The sequence below is a fragment of the Halichoerus grypus genome, chromosome 11 (genome assembly GCF_964656455.1).
Source record: "Halichoerus grypus chromosome 11, mHalGry1.hap1.1, whole genome shotgun sequence".
In the NCBI taxonomy this organism is placed as follows: domain Eukaryota; kingdom Metazoa; phylum Chordata; class Mammalia; order Carnivora; family Phocidae; genus Halichoerus; species Halichoerus grypus.
Genome location: NC_135722.1, coordinates 64,602,074 through 64,617,147, shown reverse-complemented (window position 1 = coordinate 64,617,147; position 15,074 = coordinate 64,602,074). Strand labels below are relative to the sequence as shown.

The window sequence follows — 15,074 nt, the reverse complement described above, 5'->3', positions numbered from 1 at the left end:
CTACACTAAGAATATGAGAGAAGAGGAAGAAGAGGTATGGACAGCTAAAATCTTCCTCATATTCAATATATATTAAAATGAATGAACGAATCAAAAGAGAACAGCAATTGCATATTAGAATGATAAGGTAAACACAAGAAGAAACAACTAAAAACATAGTGCTTGCGTCTGTGGAGTAGAACATTGAGCAGAAAACTACTGTGTTTTTTGTTTTTTGTTTTTTTGCTTTTAAAGCCTTTTTACCCTGTTTCACTTTTTAAACTATGTGCCTCTATTATTTTAATAAAAAATCTAATTTTATAAAAGTGAAAAAAATGAAGGACTTGGACTAATCTCTAAAATTCCTTGCATTGAATATGCCATGATTTTATGTCTCTTTAACATTATTGTTTTAAAACACCAGCATCACAGCCTCCGAACCTTTGATGCCTAAAACAAACACAATCAGGAAATCATCAGTAACAATCACACTGGTATAAGAATGTCAGCTCAGAAAGAGACATATTGGTGATTTCAAACTTTCCAAGTGATAGTTCTTTCTTTTTTTTTTTTTTAAAGATTTTTATTTATTTATTTGAGACAGAGAGAATGAGAGAGAGAGAGCACATGAGAGGGGGGAGGGTCAGAGGGAGAAGCAGGCTCCCTGCTGAGCAGGGAGCCCGATGCGGGACTCGATCCAGGGACTCCAGGATCATGACCTGAGCCGAAGGCAGTCGCCTAACCAACTGAGCCACCTAGGCGCCCGATAGTTCTTTCTTGAAGGGAGATCTGAGTGGCTTTCCCGTTGCCTATCTTATCACCTATAGCAGATTGCAAAAATAGCACAAATTCTTCTTCTCCCTGTGCCCATGACTTTGCAGTGCGACTTTGCAGCTTCTCACATCAAGAGATGGAATCTATTTCTTCACCCTCCAGGCCTTCTTACCTGATTTGATGGAAAGAATGCAGAAGTGATGTGCCAGTTCCAAGCCTAGGCCTCAAAAATATTTGCAAGCATCTGTTCTAGTTCTTGGAACTTTGCCAGTCTACCACAGGAACAAGCCAAGGATTGCTTGCTGGATAATGAAAGACACCTGGCCCCTGTGCCTCAGCCAACAACCAGTCAAACCTTAGGAACAGAGCTACCAAGCTGATTTGCAGCTGACCAGACATGAGTGAATCCAGTCAAGACCAGAAGAACCTCTCAGCCAAGCTCAGCCAAAATAGAATCATGAGTTAAATAAAATTTGAAATGTTTTGTTATGCAGCAAAAGCTAACTTCTATGTAGTTCCTCCACAATTTGTGATTGCATTTTATTCATTAATTTTCCTTCCCTGTAACAATTACTGGTAGTTTTCTATTTAACATCCATTCCCCCCTTCTTCTTTGTTAACAGAACCCCATTTTTGTTCAGGAATGCATCCCTCCTCCAGGAGGCTCAGAGCCCCAGAGGAAGGCCCTACTTAATCTAACTAACAATTTTCCTGTCTCTTTGCAGTGACTGGTTTAGGATCAATCCCATAACACAATTCTGGTCAGTGAAACCTGAAAGGAAATCTGCTGGGGTGCTGGGATAGGTTTCTCGGTCTTAAGAAAATCACATGAAGAGATGATTTCCTTCTGCACATAGACATAACTGAAAGTGACACCTGAAGTTGTAGCAACCAACCATCCTGGAACTTCAAAAACAACCCGGCAAAAAAATTTTATACAAAATTTTAGCAGTTTAAATTTTAAAATTTTTAGCAGTTTTAAATTTTGCCTCAAATAAAAAAACCAAATAATGGCCAATACTCAAAATCAATGACTTTCTGACAACCTACAATGTAATGGTTTTGGAATTAAACACATACACACTCCCTCAACTTGTTGCACACAATATAACAGAAATCACCCAACTTGTTAAATTTCACATGAGCCTGGGGTAACTGAAGCAGGGAAAGTGAAATGAGTCTGCTTTCATTCATCTAAAGTTTTGTTCTGTATCAGAAAAGAACCACAAAATACCAAGAATCTTTTTAGAAATCCATCAGTTCAATACCAAAATGATAGTCATTTTCTACCTAACAGGGGAAACCCCCAGGTAATAAATGAAAGTAGGGGAAGTTACAAATTTTATAGTGTTAGAGCTATATTTTATGGTTAAAGAGACCACCTAGCACTTTTTTTTTAAAGATTTTATTTATTTATTTTGACAGAGAGAGACAGCGAGAGAGGGAACACAAGCAGGGGGAGAGGGAGAGGGAGAAGCAGGCTTCCCGCTGAGCAGAGAGCCCCGTGTGGGGCTAGATCCCAGGACCCTGGACACCTAACAACTGAGCCACTCAGGTGCCCCCCCCCCTTTTTTTTAAAGTAAGCTCTACATCCAACATGGGGCTTGAACTCATGATCCTGAGATCAAGAGTTCATGCTTTACCGACTGAGCCAGCCAGGAACCCCTAATGTGGGTCTTGCTCTCAATCTCCTTGGTAAAAACCCTCTAGACTAATTTCCCCTAGATCAGTGTGTTTCAGACTGTAGGTTGAGATGATTATTAGGTTGTGCAATCAACTTAGTGAGTCACAACTGCATTCCAAAAAAAAAAAGAAAGAAAAGAAAAGAAATAGAAAATGTCGGAATACTTTATACATGGTAAATATATTGTTTCATGGAACTTCTTGTTTTGGTTATATATATATATATATGTTTGTGTGATTGGGATATTATAGTCTATTTCTTACCATGGGTGGCATTAAAAAAATTTTTTTTTAAACTACTGTCCTACATGATGCAATTAAGCAGAATGACTATCTCCTTTACCTCAAGTGAGAGTTTTAATTCTTAAAGCACTTCTGGACAATCTGACCATCAGTTCTTTAGACCTCTGCCCTTCTCAGGCATTTCTTAAAAAAAAAAAAAAAAACAAAAACAAAACTTTAAAATCATTTAATTTCTATCCAGCCCCTTTCCAATATTCTGTAGGATATTACACCTAAAGTCACATCCCAGTCTTTTCTTAGCCAATTTTGTTTTCCCAAGACTTCATTGTACTTGTCATCTCTACAACAGAAACCATCTACTCTGCTTCATAGATTTCTTCAGACTCAGGTTCCTGCTCACAGAACACAATATGGCTCCCAGCCTCTGCCTTATTTCCTATTGCTGAAATTGTTATTTTTCTTTTGGGGGCAAATGTGGGGAGAAGGGGAGAAGGTGGAGAATCATTCTATTCATTTTATTTAAAAGGACCAAAGAAGACCAAGATAGAGCCAGAAAGAGACTGATAACAAGACTAAATAGTTTAGAAAAGAAATGAGAACCTATCAACAGAGTTGTCAGTGCCAGAAGGAGCTTCTAAGAAAAGGGAGGCACAGGACCTCAGGTCAGCCCCAGGCAGGATCAGCTTCACAGGTGTGTGACCAATGCAGTAAGTAGTACGGGGCCTGGGCTCAGAAAGAACCCATGCTTAGTTCAAAGCCTCCTCTACTCCCATCTTGACATTCTTGGTAATTTTTTTTTGAACTTGCATTTTGTAAGTCCAGTGGGACAAGGCAGCATGTATGTGAAGAGGGGACTTGTGCAGTATGCGTATCTGTCTACTGTTCCTTGCCTCTCTATTCATATGTAGCATTTTCGATTCTCCATGAGCAAAGAATTCCATTATAAGATTCAAAATGAGTGCCAGTGTGTTTCATCTATAATTGAGTGGGCAGGGGTCTGACAACCCCCCAAGAGGCTGTGCTTTCAGTTTGAACCAGAACTTGGTTTAAACAAAGAAAAAGCATTTTAAGAAACTCAAACAACTAAGGAACGCTATTCTTGATTATGTTACTTCTTTACTTCCTTGTGTTAGTCAACCATTTATACAGACGATGACACAGAAGAAAAGGGAAAGATAAGGCAATGGATGGTTGTTTACCTTTATCCTAAAATTAGTAGGTCAAATGCAGAGAATGTTGGTAGAATGTGTGATATCAAGAAGTGAAATAAAAGTTTTGTCCTGCATTTTCACTGTACTGGCAAGAACTAAATACACATGAAAGTACGAGTTACAAAATACCAGTTGCAAAATTTCAATAGGAGTTAAATGCTTTTATGTTTGCATTGGAAACTGTCATCATACAATATGAAGATGAATGGTAAAATTCATGCTAATATGCAATCTTAAGATGGCGTTTTTAGTTAGAATAGCATTAAAAGCAAATATAAAAATATTATAAGTTGAGAAATCACAAAAAGAAAAAAGCTTTTGTATTTTTCAGTACCTTTAAGGGCACCTTTCTCCTGCTTTCTAAACAAGAGGCTTGCATCTACGAAAAACCCACAGCAAATATCATTCTCAATGGGGAAAAACTGAGAGCTTTCCCCCTAAGGTCAGGAACACGGCAGTGATGTCCACTCTCACCACTGCTATTCAACATAGTATTAGAAGTCCTAGCCACAGCAATCAGACAACAAAAAGAAATAAAAGGCATCCAAATCGGCAAAGAAGTAGTCAAACTCTGACTCTTTGCAGGTGATATGATACTTTATGTGACAAACCCAAAAGACTCCACCCCAAAACTGCTTGAACTCATACAGGAATTCAGTAAAGTGGCAGGATATAAAATCAATGCACAGAAACCAGCAACGAGACAGAAGAAAGAGAAATTAAGGAGTCGATCCCATTTACAATTGCACCCAAAACCATAAGATACCTAGGAATAAATCTAACCAAAGAGGCAAAGAACCTGTACTCAGAAAACTATAAAATACTCATGAAAGAAATTGAGGAAGACACAAAGAAATGGAGAAACGTTCCATGCTCATGGATTGGAAGAACAAATACTGTGAAGATGTCAATGCTACCTAGAGCAAACTACACATTCAATGCAATCCCCATCAAAATACCATCCACTTTTTTCACAGAAATGGAACAAATAATCCTAAAATTTTTATGGAAGCAGAAAAGACCTTGAATAGCCAGAGGAATGTTGAAAAAGAAAAGCAAAGTTGGTGATTACAAAGCTGTAATCATCAAGACACTATGGTACTGGCACAAAAACAGGCACATAAATCAATGGAACAGAATAGAGAACTCAGAAATGGATTCTCAACTCTATGGTCAACTAATCTTCGACAAAGTAGGAAAAAATATACAATGGAAAGACAGTCTCTTCAACAAATGGTGTTGGGAAAATTGGACAGGCACATGCAGAAGAATGAAACTGTACCATTTCCTTACACCACACACAAAAATAGACTCAAAATGGATGAAAGACCTAAATGTGAGAAAGGAATCCATCAAAATCTTTGAGGAGAACACAGGCAGCAACTTCTTCTTCCAGGACACATCGCCAAAGGCAAGGGAAGCAAGGGCAAAAATGAACTATTGGGACTTCAAGATAAAAAGCTTTTGCACAGCAAAGGGAACAGTCAACAAAACCAACAGAATGGGAGAAGATATTTGCAAATGACATATCAGATAAAGGGCTAGTATCCAAAATCTATAAAGAACTTATCAAACTCAACACCCAAACAACAAAGAATCCAATCAAGAAATGGGCAGAAGACATGAACGGACATTCCTGCAAAGAAGACATCCAAATGGCAGACACATGAAAAAGTGCTCAACATCACTTGGCATCAGGGAAATCCAAATCAAACCCACAATGAGATACCACCTCACACCAGTCAGAATGGTGAAAATTAACAAGTCAGGAAACAACAGATGTTGGCAAGGATGCAGAGAAAGGGGAACCCTCCTACACTGTTGGTGGGAATGCAAGCTGGTGCAGCCACTCTGGAAAACAGTATGGAGGTTCCTCAAAAAGTTAAGAATAGAGCTACCCTACAACCCAGCAATTGCACTACTAGGTATTTACCCCAAAGATTCAAATGTAGTGATCTGAAGGGGCATCTGCACCCCAATGTTCACAGCAGCAATGTCCACAATAGCCAAACTATGAAAAGAGCCCAGATGTCCATTGACAGATGAATGGATAAAGAAGAGGTGGTATATATATACAATGGAATAATATTATGCAGCCGTAAAAAAAATGAAATCTTACCATTTGCAACAACGTGGATGGAACTAGAGGTTATTATGCTAAGTGAAATAAGTCAATCAGAGCAAGATAATTATCATAGGATCTCACTGATACGTGGAATTTGAGAAACAAGGCAGAGGATCACAGGGGAAGAGAGGGAAAAAAATGAAACAAGAAGAAACCAGAGAGGGAGACAAACCATAAGAGAATCTTAATCTCAGGAGACAAACAGGGTTGCTGGAGCGGAGGTGGGTAGGGGCGTGGGGTAACTGGGTGATGGACTGTGGGGAGGGTATGTGTTGTGGTGAGCGTTGTGTATTGTATTTAAGACTGATGAATCACAGACCTGTACCCCTGAAACAAATAATACATTATATGTTAATAATAATAAAATAAATAAAAAATAAACAAGAGACTTGCAATTTCATTTTTCAATGGGTCCTGCAAATGACCACTAGCACCCTGTTCCTCTGGAATTATTCTACATTTCTTTCCCAAAGAGCTGAGTGTGGGGTCCATCGAAGTACAGGGGGCTCCAGGAAGACTTCATTCTGAAATCCATAGACAAGAATTCTGTGACACTCACCCAAGCTCTGGAGCCTATCATGACTTTGGCTCTCTTGGAGGCAATGAGCATTATCTTGACCTACATGGACAATGTTACAGTGCTTAATACCTCCATGTTAACACATACATTTATTTCCCACTTTTTGGTTGGAGATCCAGGTGAGTTAAGTATGCACTTTCTAAAGTGTCCTCACTATTCAAAGTGCACTTTCTAATCCAGAAAGAAAATAGGTTCCATGATGTGGAGTTACATAGAGAATTTGTGGCTCATCATAGCACTGGAATGAATACTTGTAGTGAATGACAGGAGAGTTTAGATCAAGCACCAGGCTCTGGGTAGACCCATAGGGATGCCAGTCTTTGGTTCCTACCCAAGGCCTTCCAAGTCTATTATAATTCAAATTGTTCTGTAGAAGGGCTTGGAAGAACTTGCTGGTGAGCACCTTACGTCACCACAAAAGGCTGCAAGAGGGATATGGCATCAGCTGAGGCCCCTTATGAAGCTTGAGATCAACTGGGGTGGGGATTTTTCTCAGGACTTAATAGTTTGGGGCAAAGTTCTGGCCTGGGGGTGACTAAACAGACTGGCACATTAGTGGCTGGGACTGCAATGGAAGTGGTAGACATAATGGTAAAGAACATGCCAGAACCACCATCTCTCTTCCTGCCCACTTGACACTCAGGTATCATGGTATATTTACTTCTTCAAGTATTGCCTTGCCTTCCTTTTTTTTGATTAAGCAATTACCACTGGACCTTTTCATTTTATGCTTTATAGTTTGTAACTCCTCATATTCTCAATTTCCTTCTCTTTAACACATTCCAAGTAATTTCTTAGGCTCTCTTCCAGTTCACTTATCTCTATTATGTCTAATCTTACATTCACTTTTACTTCAATCATTTTTCACTTCTGAAAGTTCTAGTTGTTTCTTTTATAAATCCTCCTGGTTAGTCTTAGTATTCTCTAATTGCTTATTTTTGTGACTGCAACTTTTATTTTCATTCATTCAAGTATTTATTGAGTACCTATGTGCAAGGCACTGTTCCAAGTGGTTATACCAGCAAAATAAACAAACCACAATCCACTCTTATAAAAGACTACACCCCAGTGGGAGGAGAAATACAACTAACCAAAGTAAATTATGTAGTATATTAGATGATCATTGAAATGTTCAATAAGAAAGCCAGAAAATGGTGGAATATAGGTAAAAAGCAGCAATTTTAAATGTGGCTCTTTTACATTTTCTGATAACTCCAGTATCTGAAGTCCTTGGTGGTCCAAGTGTATTATGTACCGTTTCACCTATCAGTCATAGCATGTGTCATTGCCTATCTGGTGATCTTTGTGAGCTATTTGGCTGACCTAAATTTTCAACCACCTTAGGGGCCTCCTTAAGTGTTTAGTTTCAATATCTAGTATCCATAGCAAGAGTGGGCAAAACTATGGTTTATGAACCAAATATGGCCCACTGTGCGTTTTTGTTAATTTTATTGAACACAGCCAGGCCCATTCATCTACGTATCGTCTATAGTTGCTTTCACACTATAGTTGTAGAGTGAATGTGACAGAGAATGTATGGCCTCCAAAGCCTAAAATATTTACTACCTAGCTGTTTACCAAAAAAGTTTGCCAACTGCTTATCTACAGATATACACAGGAATTAGTAACAAAAGTAAAATGGGTACCAACATACACTGTTGGAGCAAGTGAATCTGGTATAACCTTAATAGAAATACCATTTCATTGACTAATTCTGAAAGATGAGTGTGGAAATAATCAGAGGGGTACACAAAGACTTGTATCCTGTGCTAGAAGTCTAAATATTGTTTATAATAGCAAAAACCAGAAGCAATGAACACATCCAGAAAGGTATTAAATACTGGTGTGTTCATGGAAATGCATAAGATTTATAAACACGAGGCTCATGAATCTCAAAATCTGATAAAATTCAGTCTTAGATTTTACCCGGCACCCCTTATTTTACTTCCTACCTTCTGATTTACTCATGTTTTCCTTATTCCCTCTTCTTCAGGTCAACTCCTCCACATGTCATGTTGGTTCTCTTTGGGGATTTTCTGGTCTTTTTTTTTTTTAATAAAGATTTTATTTATTCATTTAAGACAGAGAGAGCATGAGCAGAGGGAGAGGAGAAGCAGACTCCCCGCTGAGCCAGGAGCCCAACGTGGAACTCGATCCCAGGACCCTGGGATCATGACCTGAACCAAAGGCAGATGCTTAACCATCCAAGCCACCCAGGTACCCCAATTTTCTGGACTTTTATATCGGTCTCCTTCTTGCTGTTTCTTGTTCATAAATATATACAAAGCACCTTATGTTTGGAACAAAAAGACCCAACTACTCTCAAGTCTGATTACCTCAATCTACTTATTTCTTTTAACCAATACGTTTCTAGAAAAGCAGACATAACACTGTACATACTCCCCATTTCTTTCATTTTTCAATTGCCTGCATTCAAGCTTCTCTGTCCTCTTCTCACTTGCTCTAATGGTAATTATTTCCATTAAGATTTCTAATGGTCGGGTGCCTGGGTGGCTCAGTGGGTTAAGCGACTGCCTTCAGCTCAGGTCATGATCCTGGAATCCCAGGATCGAGTCCCACATCGGGCTCCCTGCTCAGCAGTGAGTCTGCTTCTCCCTCTAACCCTCCCCCCTCTCATGCTCTCTCTCAAATAAATAAATAAAATCTTAAAAAAAAAAAGATTGCTAATGGTCTAGCTGCAAACCAAATAGCAGTATTTTTTTTCAACTGTGTGGAAAGCTTAAATCATTGTATGTCCCAACTATAGAATTTTAAATATAATTACTATCAAGTTATTACAGAAGAAATACAAAGACATAGTTAATACAATTTCCAATAAAAAAAGTAACAATGTATTTAGGGTTTAGTGTATGTCAAGTACTGTTCCAGCTGCTTCACTTGTTTAATCATTTGATCCTTAATAACCCTATGAGGTAGGTATTCTTATCCATGTTTCACACACGAAGAAACTGAGGTAGATGTTCAGTTATTTAGCTCAGCTCATAGTTGCAGAGCCAAGACTTAAATTCAGCTTAGTTCTAGAGCTTACACTTAATCACTGCATTATATAGCTTTCTTCAGTTAAAAGAACTACAAAAATGATCATTACAAAAAGGGCGTACTTTTATTACTTTCAACATTTCTTTTTATCACAATGAAAATAAACACACAGCTTTACAAAAATAAATTTTTATTAAAAGCAGTAGAGTCTGAGCAGGAGACAGTACAAAGAATGTAAACAATGTAAACACTACATTCAGCTCAGCCTGATTGAATGCTGAAAGACAACTCTAAATGCTCTATGTGCCCTTACTAGCAAGATACAGTAATTCTATTATACACAGAAAACACACTCTAATTTTGATTAAGAAAAAGTATTTTATCGAAGTCGATCCCAGCGCCAAATACTGGCATCATCACAAACAGCTATAAGAATACTGCTATCCCTGCTAAAACTGGTTTGTCGAATAGCAGCACCACATTTATGATGAGTCAGTGTTGTACATCTAGGAAAAAACAAGACAACAGGTTAAATGCCATTCATAAAAAATGTATCAAATTAAACCAGTGAATTACAAAACAAAAAGATGTTCCAAGTCATATGGAAAGCATTTAAAACATCACTAAGAGAGCTCAATTTCTAATTTCATAAAATTTGGGTGTATTTTATATTTTAAAAAAAGAAGCAACTTGTCACCAAAGTACTCACGATAAACAGTCATTATGAGAATAAAAAGTATTTTAAAATAACTGAGTCATATAAATGTTAAAAATGATTTAAGAATGGTAGTTCAAGTATCAATTACTTCCTATCTATTGGCATAACATTTGAGAAAAAGGCAGAAATTATCAATAAAAATTTCTTTAAAAAGATTTTATTTATTTTTACGAGAGAGAAGGCACACAAGCAGGGGAGGGGGGCACGTAGAAGGAGAAGCAAAGACTCCCCACAGAGCAGGGGGCCTGATGCAGGACTTGATCCCAGGACTCTGGGATCATGATCTGAGCCAAAGGCAGCCGCTTAACTGACTGAACCACCCAGGCATCCCTAATCAATAAATATTTCTAAATACTTACTTGGCTTTATGAGGATCTTCTACTTCTAAATCCCAAACATAAAGTTTGCCAACCTGATTGCCCAATGCAAGCATCTGTATAAACATATTTTTAAAAACACCGAATTATTAAAATAGGTACAGAGCCTTCAAGCATTCCTAAGACATATTCGTATTTCAGAAAAACCTCAGCTCCAGCCTTTGGCTATGCTCATGATTGGTTCTTTGCATCTTATATTTCTGATTTTTAATGGGGTAACAGCAACTAATACTTCAGAGGTATCCTGAGTAAATTAGAAGGCATTCTGCAAACTTACAAAGGACTTTACAATTTGCATTGTTAGCATGTACTCTTTATTCTATTCTGCCTTAAAGAATTATAGCAAAAGCTACAGACAGACAGCTCCTCCACAGTTTTCTGATAGAAATAAATACCCAGGTAATTTGTTACTACAAATTCCTAACACCAATCTCTTTCAAATTTTAGATAACTAGTAGTTTGCCCCATCTTCCATGTTGATTTTTCTCCAAGCTTTTCTACAAAAAAAGCTACCTTAATAACAGATGTTATGGAAAGCAAGCACCTCACCGCCACCATTGACACCTGTCAACTGCATTTATACTAAGCATTGCAGATGGTATGCAGAACCACAAAGGTAGAATAAATAACATCACTGGCCAAAGTAATCAATATAAAATACCAACGCAGATTCTTAGAGGAAACTGAACATGGATGCACAACAGAGAAAAGTGAAATTACAATGGTCTTAAGTTTAAAATGTAAAAATATGTTGCTACCTTTTGCCAGAAATCCATAGAAAACCTCATGTACCAAATGTCACACTGGCTGTAATCGAATCGCCCAAGAATAGTCACATTAGACTCACTGGGTTTAATTTTATCTATATCATCTTCCATTTTGCCAGGTTTCCAGCACACAATGGCATTTTCACAAGACTTTAAAAGAGAGAAATGAGAAAAAAAGAAATGTTACATATAGAACTGAATTTTAAATATTAAAAACAAAGCGCTTTTTTATTATTTTTAGAATCAACAGTCTTAAAACCTGGTTATCCATCTACTAAATACAGTGATATACATTTATTTATATTACAGATCATTTATATTTACAGAGTCAATGTCCACACTTGAGGACAAGAAGTCGTATTACAACAGAATTTAACAATATTCAAAAGCATTATATTATCTGGAATATTCATTTTGAAGTCACAATTTCTCTTCTAAACCCAATCCATCTCTAGATACTGTGTCACCCAGAAACCGGAGTGTTTTATAACAAAGGTAAAATTACAAAAACCCTATACAAATGCATGGCTCTTCAATATGGCCCCTGCTTAGAGGCCTTAGAGATCAGATTATATAGAAGGCAATAAACTCAGGGGTTTTAACATTAAGACATTGATATGGGATAGGACTGAACTAGACTAAGTTACACTACACCTTCCTATTCTAGTATCATTATCTTTGCACACATTCTAGTTAAGCAGCAAGTGATAAGGAACACAATGGAAGAAAAACTGCAACACAGTGGGCACTATTCGTATTATACGTCAGTGGTGTGCCAACTGAGGGACATTTGGCAATGTCCCTGCCCTTTAGTAGGTTAGAGGCGAGAGATGCTGCTGGATGGCCCCTCCCAAAAAAAAAAAAAAAAAATGATCTAGCCCAGTATCTCAACAGAACCTGGACTGAGAAACGCCTGTGTAGGGAAGAGTGCCTCCTGGAGTTTACATGACACAGCCTACACAGTCCCGTGGGGCAGCTCTATCCGGTTCACTGACATACGAACAGTTTAACAGCAGGGCTACAGGAAGATTAGGGAGGGGAAAACACCCCTCCCCCCGTTTTTCTTCTCTTGTCTTTTTTAGATTATATAAAATCCCAGGGCTATATATCTGATACACAAGTTCTTTACTGTAAAGTACCTTAGATTAGAGATCACCTACTTTGATGACCTAACTAAATGCACAATTGGATTGATAGCCTGTAGACTTCCCTCAAAAGACTCATCTTGGTCCCAACCCCACTGAATCAGAATTCTCTACAAGGGAAGGCTGAAGCAGAACAATTATGACATAGTTCTTCAAGTGCCTGTCACCGATTACACTGGTAAAGGATCCTTAATTAGTAGAGTCCCCTCATGAACTAAAACTTAAGGAGGTAAGGAGAATTTGTTCACTGTAATGGATGACTGCACTTGAAAAATCATCTAGAGAGCTTTTTAAAATTACGAATTCCCAAGTCCTTGTGCCAGATTTAGAAAACTGTGACTGAGGCCTAAGAATCTATTTTTACAATGTTCTCCTAGTGATTCTGATGCAGAAATAGATTTGAGACCACCAATATAGTTCATTCAGGTCAGCTTCCTGAAACCTAAAATGCAGAAATCCTTTCCTTTCGTCTGATTAAGGTCTAAGAAAAGAAATTTTAGAGCTAGTGGCTTTTTACTTCTACTTCCAAAACGATGAAGTAGATGTACTTTCCCCTATTTATCCTCACTATAGCTTAAAAGACTGAGTATCAAATATAAAGCAAACATAAGACTTTGAAAGGTAGAGAGAAGGCAGGTTGGTTTGGAACCTTGGGACTTCAGGACGTTGAGTTCCTTGGTTTTCTTCTGCCTCATTTATGTACCCGACTGGATACTAGACAAGGCAGCAGCTCAGCAATACCCATGGGTTAAGTCCAAAATACCCCCAACAAAAGCCTGCTCTCTCTAATAACCAAAGAACCAGGAAAGTGACAACCTAGCAGGAGAGAAAATTTTCTAACACTCTACTCCAGCCAAACACCAGAGAAAAAAACTGTGGGCCCATGCTCGCATGAACCAGCAAAGGCCCAGTGGGGAGCACTTCTCAGGTGTAACTCTGCACCTAAAATGCATACCTGACCCTCCCTACCCCTCACCCGTAATGAGGTAACTTTCTCCTCCTCCTCCTCTTTGCCTGGGGTGGTATCAGAGGAGGCCTAGCAAAGTTAGCATGTTTACAATCATCCATGACCCCCCGTGTCAGTGGAGACCACTTTGGGGAACAGTAATGAGACACCACCATCTTGACTTCCCCACCACCTGCCAATCATGAAGTAGTGCTCCCCTTCCCCAGCTGAAAATTTATCAGAGGAAGAATGTGCAAAACACCTAAATAAAATAAGACGCACAGTCTTGTAGTATAACACTCAAAATATCTAGATCTCAAAAATTCACTTGTCATACCAAGAATCAGAAAAATCTCAACTTTAATGCTAACAGACAATAAATGCCAACAATGAGAAGCATAGGTGTTGGAACTATCTGACAAGGATTTTAAAGCAGCCATCATAAAAATGCTTCACTGAAAAAAATGCTTCAATGAGCAATTATAAACACACTTAAAAACAAGAACAAAGTCTCAGCAAAGAAATAAAAAGAATCAAATGGAAAATTTAGAACTGAAAAATACTATAACCAAAATAAGAAAATCAACCTAAACGTTCAACAAGAGTCAGTAAATTTAAAGTTAGAAAAACAGAAAGTACCCAATCCAAACAAAAGGAAACAAACGAAAAAAGATAGTCCCAGGGGTCAAATAAAAGATCTAACATTCATATCATTAGAGTTCAAAAGGAGTGGAAGAAGAGAGCAGTTCTAAAAAAGAATCTCAATAGTGGCTGAAAAGTTTCCAGATTTGGCACAACTATATCTCCAAAAGACATAAATTTACTACAATTTAAGAAGGTGAGTGAACTCTAAAAGATAAAATCCAAAGAAAGCAAGGTACATCATATTCAAACTTCTGAAAACTAAAAAGACAAAAAAGCAAGTAAGACAGAACACCTTATGTTTAGAAGAAAAACAATTCCAACGATGGCAGGTGTCTCATCAGAAACCAGACCCTGGAAAGAGGGAACACAACATTTTTCAAATGTGTAAAGAAAATAACTGTCTAGGTAAAATCCTACATCAAGTGAATATACCTTTCAGGAATTAAGGAGAAATGAAGACATTCTCAGACGAAGAAAAACGAAGAATTTGTCACCAACAGAACTACCCTAAAGAATGGTTACAGGCAGTTTTATAAACACAAAGGAAATAATATGAGAAGGAATCTTGGAACATCAGGAAGGAACAATGGAAAAAGCAAAATGAGTAAATACTCTCCTTTTCCTCTTGAGTTTTTAAATTATGTTTGATGGCTGAAGCAAAAATGGTAACATTTTTTGATGTTTTTCTCAATTATAAAGGGAATATTTAAGACAAACTATAAACGGTGGATAAAGTAACAAAGGAAAATAAGGTTTCTACACTTCATGTCAAGTGGTAAAATGCTGATACACAATAGACAGGCTATATAAATATGTTTTTATATTTATTATTGCCTGATAGGCATATCTTTAGGCAATTTTTTACTTTTAATCTACACCTA

General features: G+C 37.7%; 1 protein-coding gene across 4 annotated transcripts in view; it reads right to left on the bottom strand.

Moving 5' to 3' along the window:
* Positions 1–9,768: 9,768 nt before the first annotated feature.
* EED (embryonic ectoderm development) overlaps positions 9,769–15,074 on the bottom strand; it is a 29,186-nt gene continuing 23,880 nt past the window's right edge. For all 4 annotated transcript variants that reach the window (XM_078058651.1, XM_078058652.1, XM_036082149.2 and 1 more), the window contains 3 exons: positions 11,449–11,607; positions 10,673–10,746; positions 9,769–10,101 (listed from right to left, as the gene is read on the bottom strand). In XM_078058651.1, coding sequence (XP_077914777.1) covers positions 9,975–10,101; positions 10,673–10,746; positions 11,449–11,607 — 360 coding nt within the window. In that variant the 3' untranslated portion in view covers positions 9,769–9,974. The remainder of the gene's footprint in view (positions 10,102–10,672; positions 10,747–11,448; positions 11,608–15,074) is intronic.